Genomic DNA, 16,615 nt, shown 5'->3' with positions numbered 1-16,615 from the left:
TAGGCAGTATCGGAGGCGATACCGATACTGGTATCGGTATTGGAACATCTCTAGATTTAAGATGAGATAACAAGTTCATAATAATAATATACAACTAGAGAATGTGTTGCTTCCTAACTAGAATCTACAGCCATGCTAGCAGCACTGTGTGGCTGCAGTGCGGTACTTTGAGCTGAATGCTAACATCAGCATCGATCAGTATGCTAAAATGCTCACAGGGACAATGCATACATAATATATATATATATATATATATATATATATATATATATACACAGTATATTATACATATAAGAAAGTTTACTATGTTTACCATGCTCATTGTTTTAGTTTAGCAGGTTAGCATGCTTATAATTTGCTAGTTAGCACTAAACACAAAGTACATCTGAGGCTGATGGGAATGTCTTTAGTTCTACAGGTCTGCCTCAACTGTGTGGATTCCTGCACATTCTGCCTCTCTGTCCCTGTCTTAAGACACATTTCCACCAGACCCCTTCAGTGTTATTCTTTACCTGTCCACCCAGATGCCTTCAGACTGTTTTTATTCTAGATCCCGCCACTCCCATCTGCCCTTCAATCACCTAATTTTTCTCACCTGAGTGTCTACACCTGCACCTCATTTACTCGTCAGCTCTGCTGCACCCTTCTCACAGTCAGTTGTCAGATTGTTGTCATGTCTTTGTGGCCATGTTTCTTTGCTTTATACCTGCCTGCCTACCTTTGTCTGCCTGTGCTTATTTGTATCTTCACTCATTGAATCATCCCTATCTGCCTCAACTATCTGCACGTGGGTCCCTTTTACTACTGCCTTACACACACTTGCCAGTCAGCATGGCTAAATAAAGTGTACTTTGCAGTAAATAAGACACGCAGTCGCACACAAGATACCTAGAAAAAGACAGTGAGGCAGCTTTGGTTATTACTTCAGATTAATTTATAAAATAGTTCACTTGAGATACTGTGTTTTAACATACAGTGCATTCTTCTACAATACAATACTTGTGTGCTTCACACACAATTAAGCCCTCTAAGTTTAAACAGCCTTGCCATGTGGTGAATTGAATCATGAATACTTTGGCATAGTTTAGTGACGGACTATTGGTGAAATAGACAAATGTAAACTGCAAATGCGTAGATATATAAATCTCGGGTAGATGCCTGAGGGCCTCATTTGAACAGATTGACTTGGGTTTCATGCTGAGTTTACAGTACAAACAGTCAATTTACAGAGTGGACACCATATCAGGAACATTTGCTCTTTATGTGACACAGAAAGTTGTATCATGTTGAAATCTTCTCTCTGATCCCACTTTGATTTCACCTGTCTAACAGTCAAATACATAAGGTCAAAGCCGGAATAAGGATTTTTAAACTTTAAGACAACTGGATGGAACCAAACAAAGTTAATATATAGAGAGAAGTTCCCCGATATTCTGCACACTGCACTGTGATGAAACCCTAAGGAATACAAGCCACAAATAAGCATAGAGTATCTTGCTGACATTCTATAAATATCACTGCTTGTTTATTGTTTGCTTAATTACACCTTTTTCACTGATTTCACATCAGCCACAAGTAGTAATGTTGCAGAGGGAGACACTTCCAGTCAGACTCTGGCAAATAACAGTATGAGCCATTAAAAAAAAAAAATCTATTCAACTTATCTTACAAGTAAATACTCCTCGGTTGAGGCTGTTCCAGCCATGTGTTCATGTTTAAATATCTAAAGCCATTTTAAATATGTATTGCTGCCCAGGTCTGGTCCCAGGGAGACGGATAGTGTAGATAGAGAGAGACACGAGACGACTGGAGAGTCAGCAAGCTGCGCCGTGTAAGGATGACGAGCTGCTGAAAGTTTACTTGGCCTGTAGGAAAGTATGTAAAAATATAAGATGAGACATTTAACAGAGGTACTTTCACAAATTATATAACCAGCACTGAAAAAAACCTACTTATGACTACGAGTTTTCCTCCATATTTGACGGCGCTCCATCACTCCACATTGAGAACCGCCCAGTTATCTTTCTTGTCCTGATGATCACAAGAGGAAGAAATCTATAAATATCTCAGGTAATGCCCTCAATATCTCAAATCAACCATCATCAATCACATTATCTACTTTTGGCTGAATCAATTTGATTTAATTACATTTTATTTAATTGCATTCAACATGGAACTCCCTACCCATACACATCCCTGACTGTACTGACCTGGACACATTCAAATCACTCATCAAAACCCACCTTTTCAGATTAGCCTTCCACATAACATAGTCTTACATATGATATACTGTTAGTTACTGGGTTTATTGTTTTAATTGCTCATTTCATGTGTTGGTTTTATTGCTTTGTCTGTTTTGTATGTGCTAAATGTGCTGGTTTTTCTGTAAAGTGTCTTTGAGTACCATGTCAAGCGCTATATAAATAAAATGTATTATTATTATTATATAAGTGTATTGTTGGAGATCAAGAAGCCGTGAAGTAGCTTGTACCTCTGACATGACAGGCAGGTTGCCATGAGGAAGGAGCCACATGGTTCGGTGGGCCTTGGCTCTCTGTCTCTGCAGGAGCTTTCTCAGCAACCTCTTCACCTTCCGGTCTCTGGGGTCTGCACACTTCACTGCCTTCTTCGTGTAAAGACTAATACAAATAACACAGTACTTATTACACCACACAGGGTGGCAGTACAAGGTGCACACACCCCACATTTTAATATTCTAGAAGCACAAGATTGGCAAAGAAAACAATGATTCAGCAATAATGGGGAGGGTTACAGAGAGAGTTTGAGCCCAAAGGAATCACAAAGAAGATGGTGACTGGAAATAGAGTCAAATAATGTTTTTTTTTTTTTTTTTTTCCTCTGGTAGTAAGAAGTCAAACTGTGATCAAAGGTGAGCAAAGTTGAAGAAAAGAGGTTGGGAACCACTGAAATATAGAGGACCAAAATAAACTGTTGTATCCACTGTATAAGAATTCTCATGTTTTTCTTAACTGGACCGCATGAAAAGCCAAGCTCCTCATTCCCCAGCTACATCAGATTTCTCTGACTCACTGGAAACAATAGGTATCATAATGTGGAATGGTTTACTTAACCAAACCCTGCTGTTCTGACTGAATGGCTGTGGCAGGGCTCAGCTGGCTCGGAAGGTATTTTCAGATGGCTTGTTATTCCCACATATTTCCTTTCTTACTTCCCTGGCAAATAAAGCTCTGAGCCCTGCCATAACAACATGACCTGGAAAGATGACAATGCCTCTCAGCCCGACTCTGCCCTCCTCTAACAAGAGGCATATTTTCCATGCCTGTAGATTGCTGTGTGCTCTTTAGCTCCAGGAGTGGATAGTTGAAATACTTGCATGATGGCTTGTATACTGCAGTCGGGCCCCTCCGTCTGCACCTCAAACCGCAACACATCTTTGGTACGCACCTTGCCCTGGGAGTACAACATGCAGCACTGGACATCCCTTTGCATCTGCACGCCTTTACCTGGGGAAACAAAGAAAAAAGAGCAAGACAACATTAGGAAAGAGTATCAAACTAAAGCAAATCAAAAGTATTATACTGAAGTTCCTTGGTGTCAAGCTCAATTAATTATGTTGGCTTACTGTCTTCTATTTCATACCTTACAAGGTAATCTCAGAGTGAAAACATTTTTCTCAAGTGAGGACAGGATACTAAATCAACATCATGACAGCCACAAAAGTTTTAAACAGTATGATTATTGCACATTACCACTAATAACTTGACATTAGATAAGGAACATTTAACGTTCATATTTACTTCCCATTTATATTTATTTCACAGAATCATGATTTTTAAACACTTTGAAGTCAATATTCTGATGTTAGCAAAGACTGAAACAGCTTTAGTAAACAGCCGAATGTTATCTGCTCTGCAGACTGTGCACATGCCCTCTAGTTTCATATGTACACACTCACATATGGACACACAATTACACACAAGAATGTCAGAGGAATTACAATCACATCCAATTGTGCTGCAAAACATACAGAAATGAGAGGCAGAGAAAGTGAGAGAAAGAGAGGAGGAGTTTGTGTTTGTGTGTAGGGGGTGCCACCATGCCTTTTCACCAAAATCAAAGGTGTAAACAAATTAAAGTGTGATGGAAAAAGCAGGAGCAATAAGAGCTGTAAAATAGGACAGTGCTGCTTTGTTATGCCACAAATGATTTTGAATCCATCCTCAGGAACATCACTGCACTTCCAGCGCTTTCACAACAAAAAATAGACGAGACGACACCAATCACGCAGACTGAGCCTTGAGACTCTTTTTGTGTTGAGTGTTGTCTGATTTACGATGCTCGTCCTCCTGCGTTCTGCCCCTCTGTTTACATCCATGCCTCCCTCACTGCTGCTCCTGCTGCTGTCCCTCTTCTCTCCTTTTCTGTCTTCGACATCGCTCTCTTTGCTACACTGTCCACCTGCAGGGTGCATGGCTTGCATGCAACCTGCACACACACACACACACACACACACACACACACACACACACACACACACACACACACACACACACACACACACACACACATATATTAAGTATGGTTGTGTCCTACCTTCCACAGATGCCAGGAGAATAACAGTCAGAAAGATAACAGTCAACATCTGCAGCATGAACATGATGAGGCTGGCAGAGAGGAGGAGAGGAGGATAATCTACTCTGTCACCTCTCCTTCTATGGCTGCCTCTCTTATATTACTCCCTCCCTCTCTTTATACCTCCCTGCCCATCTCTCACTCACTCACTTCCACCACCTCTCTTTTTCTGTCTTACTGTCTTCCCCTCCCACCCTCTGTTTATCCATTTTCAGTCATTCTCACGCTCAGCTCAACTCCCTCCCTCATCCCCTTTTCCTTTCACACTCATCTCACAATTCACTCATTTCTTCTTTCCTGCTTCTTCACTCAGGATGGCAAGCCTGATTTGTCTTATTTGAGGCTTTAAATTCCTTCTTCATCCTGCCTCATCTGTCCTTAGTGCATTTTCTCCTCCATGACTGAAAAACATTTAATGGGTGAAATCGACAAGGATTCACCCTGTGCCTTTCAGGTTACATGATCAGTCCTGATTTGACATTTAAATGGCACAAAACATATTCATTTTCATCCAATTAACCCTGGTTTGCAGCTGTATAATGTAGTTGTGGAAACTCTCAGACTGAACAGCAGGCATGTCTGACTAGTGCATCTGGATCAGACTTGCAGCAAAGTTATGTTCTCTCTGTAGGATTCCAGACAAAATGCCAAACACACCTAGAAACTGTGATAAACTGAATGTCTTAGCTTAACTTAACCCTGAAAGACAATATGTTTAAAAGTAATCATGGTTAAAAAATGCCTGTTGTAGCTTGTGATATTAAATGTACAGTATGTTATTATTGTACTGAACTCCACCTGTAATTGTGCTTCTGTTGTATTGACTCTGAAGCCAAGTCATCTTTAAAATATTAAGACCCATTTTTGATTTTATTTTTTATTGTTCTATTTTATCTCTCATTGAAAGTGCTATACGGTATATAGTAAATACATTTTGCTTGTTTGTTATGGATAATATCCCCTCTTTATTTGCACATTTTGGAAGTGGTGTTCCACAAGGTGCAGTACTCGGCCTCTTGCTGTGTTCAAATGTTATGTTCCTGCTAGTTCAGGTTATCGTCAAAACAATGTTTTCTTTCTACGCTAATGACACACTGCTGCATGTTCGATTTTAAACTCACAACATAGCTTCTTTTTAGGGGTGCGCTACACTTCTCCAGTGATAAATGACACAAATTATTCTTCAAACAAATAAAGACAAGCTTACATTCTTTTGTTTGGCCCTTCTGTGTCTCTAATTTACAGAACAAGCTTGAAAGTCTGGCAGCCGGTGTGAAACCGATCCCTGGGCATTATTTGATTCCAGCCTTTGTGGCCAGTAAAGGGATTTAGATGTTTGAAAAATATGCCCTTAATATGTATTTGCAGCCTTTCCATGTCTGACCATAAATCATTATAAAATTGTTACTTAGTTTCCATAACTGAACACCACAAGAATAAGCTGGAGGCTCTGAGAGTCAAGCATCTACAACCATTACAGAGTGGCTTCAACAGAAAGCCACATCAGGACCTGATTATACCGAGAGAAACCAGAGAAATTGATGTAGGCCTGCATCTGTTTTAAGATATTCCTTTGAACTGACCTTGTAGCTCGAGAAAATTGACAAACACAGATGCCAAGTCAGGTGATGCCGCCAACAATAACAATAATATAAATATGGTCAATCAATTAGGTATGACAGATGCACAAATGTTGCTACATCTCATTGCTGATACATTAAAATGACATATTGTTGAATGTGCCTTGCTAATTACTAACTATAATTGAGATGTTATTGTTATAAATAAGGAAATACATTATTGTATCTGTCTACTCTAGCAGGTCTGATTTGCTTTATGATAATATATAGACTGTGTGGCCAGGAAATATTTTAATGTCTTTGTTTGTTTGCTTTTTGCTTGGAGCACTGTTCATTCCCATGTCCTTTAATAGGTCTTGCCTCCCAAATCTCCTATGCGTTTAGTATAAACCAGCCTTTTAGATATCAATCCTTTACTTGATGAGGTTTTGAGATATTCGCCAGTGAAACAGCAATGCCACTCAAATACATGGAGGTGAATGGAATGTATTTTTGTGGTGTTCAAAGCATAAAGCAATAAAACTTTGCAGCTTGTCGAGAAACAATATCCTGGGTACTGATAATACACAGACCTCAGCAGTTCACTAATCCTTTTTTTATTATAGCTTTGAATTGCTGAGTAACTCTAAATGAAAGGTGTAAGTTGTAAAACTGTGTTTTGTTGTAATATGGCTGACCCTTTAAAGAGCAACTTAACACAAGTTGAAAATCTTGTTTTAGCCGACTTCCAGTGGTTTATCTTGCTGCAGTGATAGAGAAGTGTACGAACATAAACCAAGGATGCTGTGGTTCATGGTCAGGGCCTTAATCCCCAGACCACCAGGTCCCCCCAGACACATTACCAGTTTGTTAAAAACCTGTTTATTTGTCACCACCCGTGCCAACTTTATTTCTGTATCTGTTGTTTTCATGCCATATCACTAACTCTCCTGTAGTTTCAGATCCTGCAATCATTTCATTCCCCTCACCTGAGCGTCCCCAACCATCTCCCTGCCTGCACCTCATTCCCTCATTAACCACTTTCTATATTTACCAGCCCAGAGCCATTCTTTCTCTGCCACGTTGTCTAGTGTGCATTGCCTAGCTTTGCAGCGTTTGTGAGTCCTGTTTGTCTGTTTAAACTTTTTTTTCCTGATTCTTGGAGGAACATAAACCAACCGCCCCAAAAACCTAACCTCTCGTTGGATTTGTTTGCCTGATCTCCTGGTTTTGACCCTTGCCTGCCTAGAACAAAGTAAAGCTGAACTTTCCTGTTACATTTATTGCTTTTGTTTTGTGCTTTGGGGTTCTAGTCCACCACTTAGTCAGGTAATTACATTATTTTCTTTTTGGTTATTTAAAGTTCCCTGTATGTCTTTACAGAATGACAACAAATTAGCAGACATTCAGGATTGTGTATATTTGCATCCTTGAACCTCGGTAAAAATGCAACATGTCTTTTGAGTGCATTTCATTCTGAATCTACTGAGGCTACTGTTGGAGGGTGGAAAAACTTGTATCTTCTCTCAAGTTATTCATGTTGGATTGATACCAAAGTCTGGCATTTATAGTAAATGGTTTAGATAGCTGAAAAGGCTTCTATCATTTTCCATTGTAGATATGCTTGGAAACTTCGGACATGGAGCCACGTTATTTATGTTGGCCAGTTTTCTGCAAGGAGAAACAAGAATGTTTCACCAAACAAAAAGGAAAGAGGAATACAACATACATCAGTAATGGTGTCTCTTTTTATTTATTTATTTATTTATTTACTTTACAAAACTGTTCCTACGGTTGAAAATATATAAATGTACAAATTCCAACAATACATCACACTTCATTAGTCAAATGCTTTGGACATACTGTACTCTGGGAAAAAAAACATGTTAATTACATTGGCAGGGCAATATTGAAACCATGAATCACCTCTCATGCAAGGAATTATTGCTTTAGACACTAATGTGGGACATAAAACGGACACATTTTGTAAGGGTAGAGGAATATGGGCCAGCCAAAGTTCCTGTGGTTAAATAGATCTTAACATTAAGCAAATTATCGTTTGGCTCCTGAAACACTTGGTGGAAGAACTAAGAAATATTCAGACAATAAGGCAACAATGTGTCGCTTATGGGCATATACATCCAAACCGTGTGTGTGTGTGTGTGCCAAGAAATCAGGTTGGAATGTCAGCTGCAAAAACATACCTTTCACATGACTACAGGTCGGCTTGTAAGCCAGATACATTTTCTGCATATCTTTGCAGCAATTAAAATCTCTCCTGTCAAGGTGTGCGGATTCACAAAGCTGTGAGCAATTGGAAACAAAAGCAATAGCAGTGAAAAGTGGGGCTGAGGAGGTAATGTCTTCTGGAGGGATCGTATGGCTTCCTGCAGATGTATTTGAGGGCTGGGTTCACTAAATATGTAGCCTAAGAGATGTTACTGTACCTGAATGGGATTTCAGAGGGATACAATGCAGGGGGCAATACTTCAACTGATCCTTGAAACAAGGAAAACAGGGAGATGCATGAAAAAGACAACCAGCTGAATGTAACGCAGTTGTGAATGCAGAACGATAAACAGCACATTCTTTTCTGCGCTAAAGACATTAAGATAATCTGGTAATCATTTAGCCTATATGATTTTCTTACACAAATGTATGCTCCCAATTAAAGGAATGGTCTAGGTCGGAACTCCCTGTAGTTGTTAAACGTATTAAACAAAGTAGATATGTAATTAGTGAGCTTTAAAGGTGCAGATAGGCAGCTTTTTGGATGAGGTGTCAGTCAGTCAGTCCACCACTTAGGTCCAGACTAAAATAAGTCTATTGACGTTGTTTTTTTAGTGAAATGGTCAATATATAGATATTCATGGTGTGCCCAGACAATGTGCATTAATCACTTTGGTGAGTCCCTGACTTTTCCTCTTGCACCACGATGATGTTCACATTTGTTTTTAGTTTTACCTTTCTATCTAGCACCATCATCGGGTTAACATTTTAAATTGACCTTCTTTTCTGACCACATACCTGCAAAACTAATGACATTCCATCAGCCTCAACTGTACTTGGTGTTTAATGCTAATCAGCTAATGTTAGCATGCTAACATGCTAAACATCATATTTGCTAAGCATTAGTTACCACTGTCATTGTGAGCATGTCATTATGCTGACATTAGCAGTTAGCTCAAAGCACTGCTGTGCCTCAGTACAACCTCAGTCTTTAGGCTAAGCTAAGTTAATCGACCTTTGGCTTTAGCTTCATATTTAGCATACAGACATGAGTGCTATTGATCTTCTCATCTAACTTTCAGCAAGAAAGTAAATAAGCACATTTCCCAAAATGTTAAACTATTCTTTTAACATCATGAGAAGCAATATATTCACATAGTGGAAATACCTGGTTGTACTTTATCTAAAGATAAAATAATTTTACTCTAATTTGTACCTGTGATCGTATTACAATGTCATTCTAATTTGTTTTACTAGTTTATTTGAAATAACTAAACAAACAAAGCCACATGATAAACGTGTATTCTCTTAGCATGCCATTTTCCCATCAATTTAACCAAGGACCATCAGGCCAGCCCCAGATTTACTGTTCATGTCCTGCTCTGGGCAGGGGGAGGTTCTACATTTTCTTTTCATGAGATTTCCTTAATGGAATGTCTTTATTGACTGTGGAACTAAAATGATGTCCAATCCTTCGACATGTGATTATATTTTATTAGAAAAGAGCACTCCATGTTCCCCCATGCCAGTCAGGCATTCCTCTGCAGGGAGTTGACTGGTGCTCTACTGGAACCAAACATCTGTGCTTCTCACAGCTCTGTTTCATTACTCCCCGAAACACTAAACCCAGAAAATCATCTTAAATACACTCAGGCATTTATTTTGAAAATCCCTGCTGCAAAAACTCAAGGGGTCTTGACTGTGCCTAGAGTGTGAAACTGAACACTTTGGATGTGTTTAACAAATGATGCCAGGAAGAACAACATACATCTCAGGTCTAGAGAGATTCAGATACATTCCTAATGCAAACTCAAAGCTCTGTGATTTTCCCAGTGTCATACAACAATCACTGTGTTGAGCAAGACCTTTAACCTTCACAATTTCACCACTGGCTTGTATTGCACTGAAATGTACTGCTGCAGCAGCAAAATGGCGCATTTAACAAATGCTAATGACACGATATTTACATTTACACTCTTCCAAGAGATTTACTTTCAGTAACATTGAGAAAGTAAAGTGATCTAATATAGCATAATGTCAAATACAAAAACCATCTTTGTCCTTTTATCCGACTGAGCCAGGCCAATATTAGCTTAACACAGACATATCAGAATCAGCAAATATGTTGGCCGATAAACAAAGAGAAATAGCAGTACAGAAATGCCAACGATATGTTGTAGTTATTTGGTGTCACCATTACATAGTTTGTCCACCAGTGAGCTCTAACTTAATTGTATTTTCAACTGTATAATGTCCCACTCTGTACATATCCTAGTCACAATTCTTTAAAAACCAAATCATTATGAAATATTTTATGTTTGTTAAAAACAAACCTCATCCAATATGTCATCTTTATTTATTGTTTTACCCAATATATACTGTGTATATACACAATATATGAACTATATAGGAACGATATTGGCCCCACCTTTCAACAATGCAAAATAATCCAAAGGACCTTGTATAAACTATAAGCAAAATTAAGCAGGCCACACATAGCGGGTTCATATTAAGACATAATATTGAAGGGTTAAAGTATAGTTTAAAATCTTTTCTGAGGCATATTTCCATTTTTTTACACATGCTTTGTATGAGTGTATTTTGGTCCTAGTTGACATATCTAAAGCAAATTCAAATCAGTACCAGTAGGTAATATTAACGTATCAGCATTGAGATGACCAAAATGAAAATACCAGAGTGGTGCTCTGAAATGATAGAATAAACAAACAAAAGCTGAATTCGCTGCCAGGTTTCCTATAATAAAAATCAGTTTAACGCAGCAAATCCAGTCAGTTAAGATTACATCTTGCCATTTTAAGTAGCAGGGAGCCTTCCTTTAAACATGTCAACAAGGGCAGTACCCTGGATAGCTCTTGCATCCCTGGAGGTCCCAGGATCAGCACCTCGGACAGAGGTGTTGACACACTGCAGAATGTTAAAAATGATCCACCTGAGCTATTCAGGAAGACAGGAGGAAGCTATACAATGTAGTTACGTGGAACAATGTGGTTTCCCAACTGAGTGTGAACGTTGCTTGCGTCTCACCTAGAAACATCTTGCCGTCATTCCTGAGAAAGATTGATTCACTCTACTTGCTTTTAATGTCTTCTGATAATACATGACTGTGATAAAAAAAAAAAAAAACTCAATTATTTATTGTGAGGCTGTGGGTGTGCTGAGAAATTGAACTCAACAAAAATAGCAATAGAAAAGGACAGGGAGGCCTGGAGAAAAGTGCAGCTAAATGTTGCAAAGATTACAGCTATATTCACAAGCAAGGAACATGGTTAGTCAAAATTGTTAGCAGGGCTGTGCTCAGCATGTCATAATAATAATTGCCAGTCTCTAGTTTAAAAAAAACCTAATAAATGGCACTAAGATTCCCAGCCTGAATTATCATCCCAGTCAAGCCTGGGACTGAAAAAGTAAAGCTCATAAAGTAATACATTGTATAGTTTTATGTTTTTTATGTAATAGTAGATTTATTTACCTTCTTTTACCAACGTGGAAAATCTCAAGCCCTTATAAACTGGTATTTTAACATTGATCACAGACAGATCGACAATATTTATCTTGCAAATGGGGGATGTGACAAACTGATGAAGACTGACTGTTTCATTCGAAAAGAAACTGTTTAAAACTTACATTTATTCCATTGTACAGTAGTATCTCACAAATATTTACAAAAAATGTACATATTACCACTGATGTCTTCAAAGTTAAGCATGAAAAATCTTAATGGCACATTGTAAAAAACAACAAATTTCTAAATATCCATTTCGAGAGTTTGACTTAGAAAAGTACCAGAAAGGTGTTCGCAACAAATCGTGTCCCTGTAACGGAAAGTTTCTTGGATGGTTGCAGATATTTAATGTTCTCGTCTTTTGAAGAAGCATTTAATCTAGTGTGCCTACAGAGAAAAAAAAAATAAAAAATTAGAACAATCTGTATTGGTACAAAAAATTTAAAAAGAAATGTGTTAAATAAAGTATATTATATGTGCACACATGAGCATAATCATGCTGTATGTTACGTCTGTGGTATTCTTATTTTACACATGTATTCAACCTGTTATAGGTGAATTTAATTATAATCAGGCATAAAAAGACCCTAAAACTCTATTGTCCTAGCAAGGCTTACCTTCAAGAAATGCAAATTCATCTATGGCCTCTATTGCGTTGTCTGTTGGTAACAGAAAGGTCAAAGAAAAAGGAAATGGGAGATATAAAAGTCAAAACTGGTTAATTGACCTTCCAGGTTTCTATACAGATGTGCTATTAAATACAGGTTTTACAACATCCAAGTGAACATGTTAACAATCTACTTTCCTCTACAAAAATCAGCACCATATCAACTTTAGTACTTTAGCACTTACCCAAATCTTTTCTTTGCAAAGTTTTCCTCTTCCCCTGCTGGGCGTACACTAGGGAATCTTTGGCAATCATCTCAACAAACAACTCCTGGAAGAAAGAAATGTGTTAATATTCTGTCATTTGAAACTAAAACAAATTCAGAAACTAATAGTAATAACTGGTAATTTGGTAATAATATTGGTAGTTTTTCCACCAATATCGATATGGACCTGAGCCCAAATGAACCCAAAAGAAATGGGACCTGATTTTCCACACTTCTTCACCTGGCTTACCTTGCTATATTCATTCTGCTCAGGTTATCACTTTAACTTTTTAGTTAGAAATTATAAACTCCCACCAGCTGCCTGCATCGAGGTTGCAGGTTGAATACATGTGCTCCTTATAAATATATATATATATATATATATATATATATATATATATATATATATATATATATATTCATTTTAAAAGGGCACTAATTAATAACGCGCGTTCTGTGATTTGGGCCTCGGGCTGCTCTGTAGTTTGGGCTAGCTCTTAATGTACTGTACTTGTACAATATGTCTGTTGCTGTAAAACACAAGGTCCATTGTTTAGTGTTGAGCTGCTTAAAAAAAATGGGATGTTAAGTTAACCTTTACAAGTGTAAAGTGTCACACTACATTGTGTTAGTATTACCAAGTACTGTTACATTCAGGTCATAAAGTACCTTTGAGGTTATTCTGGAGAATATTCTAGACAGTATTTGTCACTGTTTTGTTGATTTGTCATGTTGCATTAAAAACTATCTGTATACTTCTATAATTGGAGCACAACTCTCCTGATAAAGGTGCAGGGATAAGAGTGTAAAAGGTTCAATGGTTGCAGGTTGTGTGCGCATCTTGAGAGGTTTCAGCCATTTTTACTTTACTGGTGGAGTTTTAGTAAACATTATATTGATCATATATTGGAGAGTAATCATATTAAGATTGAAGACTCGTTACGGACTAGCTTGCTGTTCACATTGTGAAAGCATGTGGAGTATTCTGTGTTATTGCAGGACTTCCTTCGTTGTTGTTTTTACCGTGGCTTTAGCGATGATAAACACAGACTCCTGGCTGGCGAGCGACACGTCTGGATCGGTCTTCATAAGCGCCTTGATGCGGGCCAGCGGGAGTTTGGACAGTCGGCTATGGCTCACGGCGGCCGCGGGGCCTGTCTGCTGCTGGGTGTTCTCCTCCTCCGCCTCGGCCCCGCGGCTCTCCTCCTCACTCACACACCGGTCAGGGTCGGGCTCCGTTGGGGTGACAGGTGTAGCCGCTTTTGCTGCCATTCTCCGTTTTTATACTTCAAAAAACACACAATTCACTACCGTTTTCTACCAACATGTCACAGATGACAACAACATCATACAACAGCGCGCCAGCAGCATGTGTTTCCGGCCTTTCGGTGAGGGGCCTGCGCTGATTTGTCAGCCAGTCACCACGACGCCCTGCCTCTTCCTCTCCCGCCAACTAATCTTCGTTATTGATTGGCCAGAATGTTTACTAAGCTCTGGCTATTGGCTAGAAATAAACGTCAATCAAAGCAAGTTGCCTTGACGGTAAAGATAGTGAGGAGATGTCTGTTGATATTATCGAAGGTGTCTTCTTTCTTTTGAAAATAATACTGTGGATGGGGAATGTTATCCTCTTACTTGAACTGGTAAGAAATTGACATGGATAAAACCCAACTTTACTCACTTTCTTTAACCTTTTTGTCCACTTGGGGGCAGAATGGACAAGCTGTCAACACAACACTGCCATGTTATCACCTAGCTAATAAAGTTGGTATGGCAAACTGTCAGCACATGGTGCTTATTCACACATCTAGCAGACGTGGAGCAAAATTAGCATTCATCCAATATTCACTCTGCTTTTAGCTCTGTTCAAAATCAGAATCATATGTATTACCAAAGTAAGTTTTCACTTGCAAGGAATTTGTCTTGGTGTATATGCATACATCAACACATGAAATATACGGCAAAGTACTGCTACAATCAAGAACATAAATAGCTTATACAGAATAGATATATTACATAAAAAGTATGTAAAAAAGACACTATACAAAAATAAAAGTGTACATATAACTGTTTAGGAACGGAAAGAAGGAATGCTATATGGTTTAGTGCAGGGTTTGAAAAAGTATTGATCAGGGGATGTGCAAAAGTTCACAGCATGTATAATATGTGCAATGGTCAGGGGTAATAGTTAAGCATGTGTGTTAATGTAAAGTGCAGTGACTGAGGGTGGGGAGTTAAAGGTTTGTCAGAGTCTTTCAGTGGGGATCCCAGGCCTTGTTAATGAGGCCCACTGCAGTCGGGAAAAAACTGTTCTTGTGCCGTGAGGTTTTGATCCTGATGGGCAGCCTCCTGCCAGAAGGGACGGTTTCAAAAAGTTTGTGTGCAGGGTCCTGTTTTGTTCCCCACCATCTCCTGAGGGAAGTGTATGGAAGAAAATAAAAGACAAAAGTATTTTAATTTTAACAGCCACTGAATACTAAATATTAAAACATTTTACTTGTGAAACATACCTGAATTAGTTTCTTTCTGACTTCACCTCTTTGAAATTAAAATAGGAAATTTCTTGATTTGCAACTTAAAAGCTGGATGTGAATTTCTTTTTCCAAAGGTCACAAATTCAGATCCAAAAATTACAGTTTCAGAATAAAAACCAAAAAACAAAATTCAGGTTGCTCAAATTTGACTAGTCAAATTCAGATTTAAAAAATGAAGTTTAAAAATTCAAATATAATTACAATTTAGATGGTCAAATTCCGTTCCAAAAAATTAAAGTTAAAATAATTCACATAGCAACAAGCCATCACCTTCCATTAGCATTCCATTGACCGCCATTCATTTTGGCGTCACTTTGACAGAGAATAACTTTACATTTGAAGCGTTTAAAGACTATATTTGTCCATTGTTTATTTCTAAAGAAACACGACAATGTATAAAAGGCTCCATTACCTTGTACCTCACGTTATGGCCCCGTAGCAGCCGTTTTTGTAAAAATAGGCTAACGATTGTGTCATCACCACGCAACTTTCTGTCGCATGGTAGAGAAATTATCGCATAGTACAGGAGAAATTCGCAGGCAATCGGGGGGACGGGGGGGGCATACAGTCAAGGGAGAAGCCCATAGAGAGTCCATGAAAGCGTCGGAACAAAATATTTCGGCAACGTTTTGATGGATTGGAAATACTTCGGTATGTGGCAAGTGAATTCATATGAAGTAACATTTATCCACCATCCACTTTATCCACAAGATTCGGAATGATTCAGATTTTTCTTGGCACAGCTACCAGAAGACTTACAAATTTCAGACAGGTTGTTCACGGCACATCTACATTGTCAAGCTCAGTTGGAGGCTGCGCAGCAGCTGCACAGTACGCTCAGCCATCACCGGAAAACTGCTTCTAATTGACTTCACTGGTCTCCATCGAAGGCTATGGCGTCGCTGTGTCCATTTCTTTCACTGTCTACACCCAGGACAGGATAGGCAGTCAAGCCTGAATGCAATCGAACCAGCTTCTGGCCTATCAGAGCACGGCCTGTCAGTCATGCGATCCAAGAAAGCGGCTTGAAAATTTAAACTCAAAGTGACTGCCAGGGAGAACGACATGGCTCCAGTAAATTGTCCAGTTTTTATGGACAAACTCAGGGCTCAAATTATTTCAACTTGAATTTTGAGATTTGAATTTGTGACCACTGAAAAAAGAATATACACTACCGGTCACCGGTCACTTAGAAATTTCCATTCCACTCCATTACAGACAGAAAACCAGCTGAGATCAGTTGCATTGTTTTTTTTTAATCAGGGCAGCAGTTTTCAGATTACA

At 38.7% G+C, this 16,615-nt stretch overlaps 2 protein-coding genes across 2 annotated transcripts; both read right to left on the bottom strand.

Annotated features, from left to right (window-relative positions):
• Positions 1-318: 318 nt before the first annotated feature.
• ccl44 (chemokine (C-C motif) ligand 44) lies at positions 319-4,718 on the bottom strand. Its single transcript, XM_078258162.1, has 5 exons — positions 4,576-4,718; positions 3,356-3,485; positions 2,492-2,639; positions 1,953-2,031; positions 319-1,865 (listed from the first exon to the last, which is right to left on the bottom strand). The coding sequence occupies exons 1-4, from the start codon at positions 4,637-4,639 to the stop codon at positions 1,993-1,995; spliced, it is 381 nt and encodes a 126-aa protein (XP_078114288.1). The 5' UTR covers positions 4,640-4,718; the 3' UTR covers positions 319-1,865; positions 1,953-1,992.
• A 7,312-nt stretch (positions 4,719-12,030) lies between these two features.
• On the bottom strand, positions 12,031-14,189 carry pole4 (polymerase (DNA-directed), epsilon 4, accessory subunit). The gene is made up of 4 exons (XM_078259022.1): positions 13,821-14,189; positions 12,778-12,862; positions 12,543-12,584; positions 12,031-12,312 (listed from the first exon to the last, which is right to left on the bottom strand). Exons 1-4 carry the CDS (start codon positions 14,067-14,069, stop codon positions 12,299-12,301), a joined length of 390 nt encoding a protein of 129 aa, XP_078115148.1. The 5' UTR covers positions 14,070-14,189; the 3' UTR covers positions 12,031-12,298.
• Between the last annotated feature and the right edge of the window lie 2,426 nt (positions 14,190-16,615).

This window comes from Sander vitreus, chromosome 9 (genome assembly GCF_031162955.1).
Source record: "Sander vitreus isolate 19-12246 chromosome 9, sanVit1, whole genome shotgun sequence".
Lineage (NCBI taxonomy): Eukaryota > Metazoa > Chordata > Actinopteri > Perciformes > Percidae > Sander > Sander vitreus.
The sequence above is the reverse complement of the archived record's forward strand: the minus strand, read 5'-3'. Positions and strand labels throughout refer to the sequence as shown.

Excerpts from the sequence above, each read along its gene's own strand:
- ccl44 (XM_078258162.1), bottom strand. The coding sequence starts at position 4,639 with ATGTTCATGCTGCAGATGTTGACTGTTATCTTTCTGACTGTTATTCTC. Across the intron at positions 3,486-4,575 it reads TCTCCTGGCATCTGTGGAAG|GTAAAGGCGTGCAGATGCAA; the intron begins GTAGGACACAAC and ends TTGTTTCCCCAG. Across the intron at positions 2,032-2,491 it reads ACCTGCCTGTCATGTCAGAG|GACAAGAAAGATAACTGGGC; the intron begins GTACAAGCTACT and ends TGTGATCATCAG.
- pole4 (XM_078259022.1), bottom strand. The coding sequence starts at position 14,069 with ATGGCAGCAAAAGCGGCTACACCTGTCACCCCAACGGAGCCCGACCCT. Across the intron at positions 12,863-13,820 it reads TTATCATCGCTAAAGCCACG|GAGTTGTTTGTTGAGATGAT; the intron begins GTAAAAACAACA and ends TCTTTCTTCCAG. Across the intron at positions 12,585-12,777 it reads TTTGCAAAGAAAAGATTTGG|ACAACGCAATAGAGGCCATA; the intron begins GTAAGTGCTAAA and ends TGTTACCAACAG.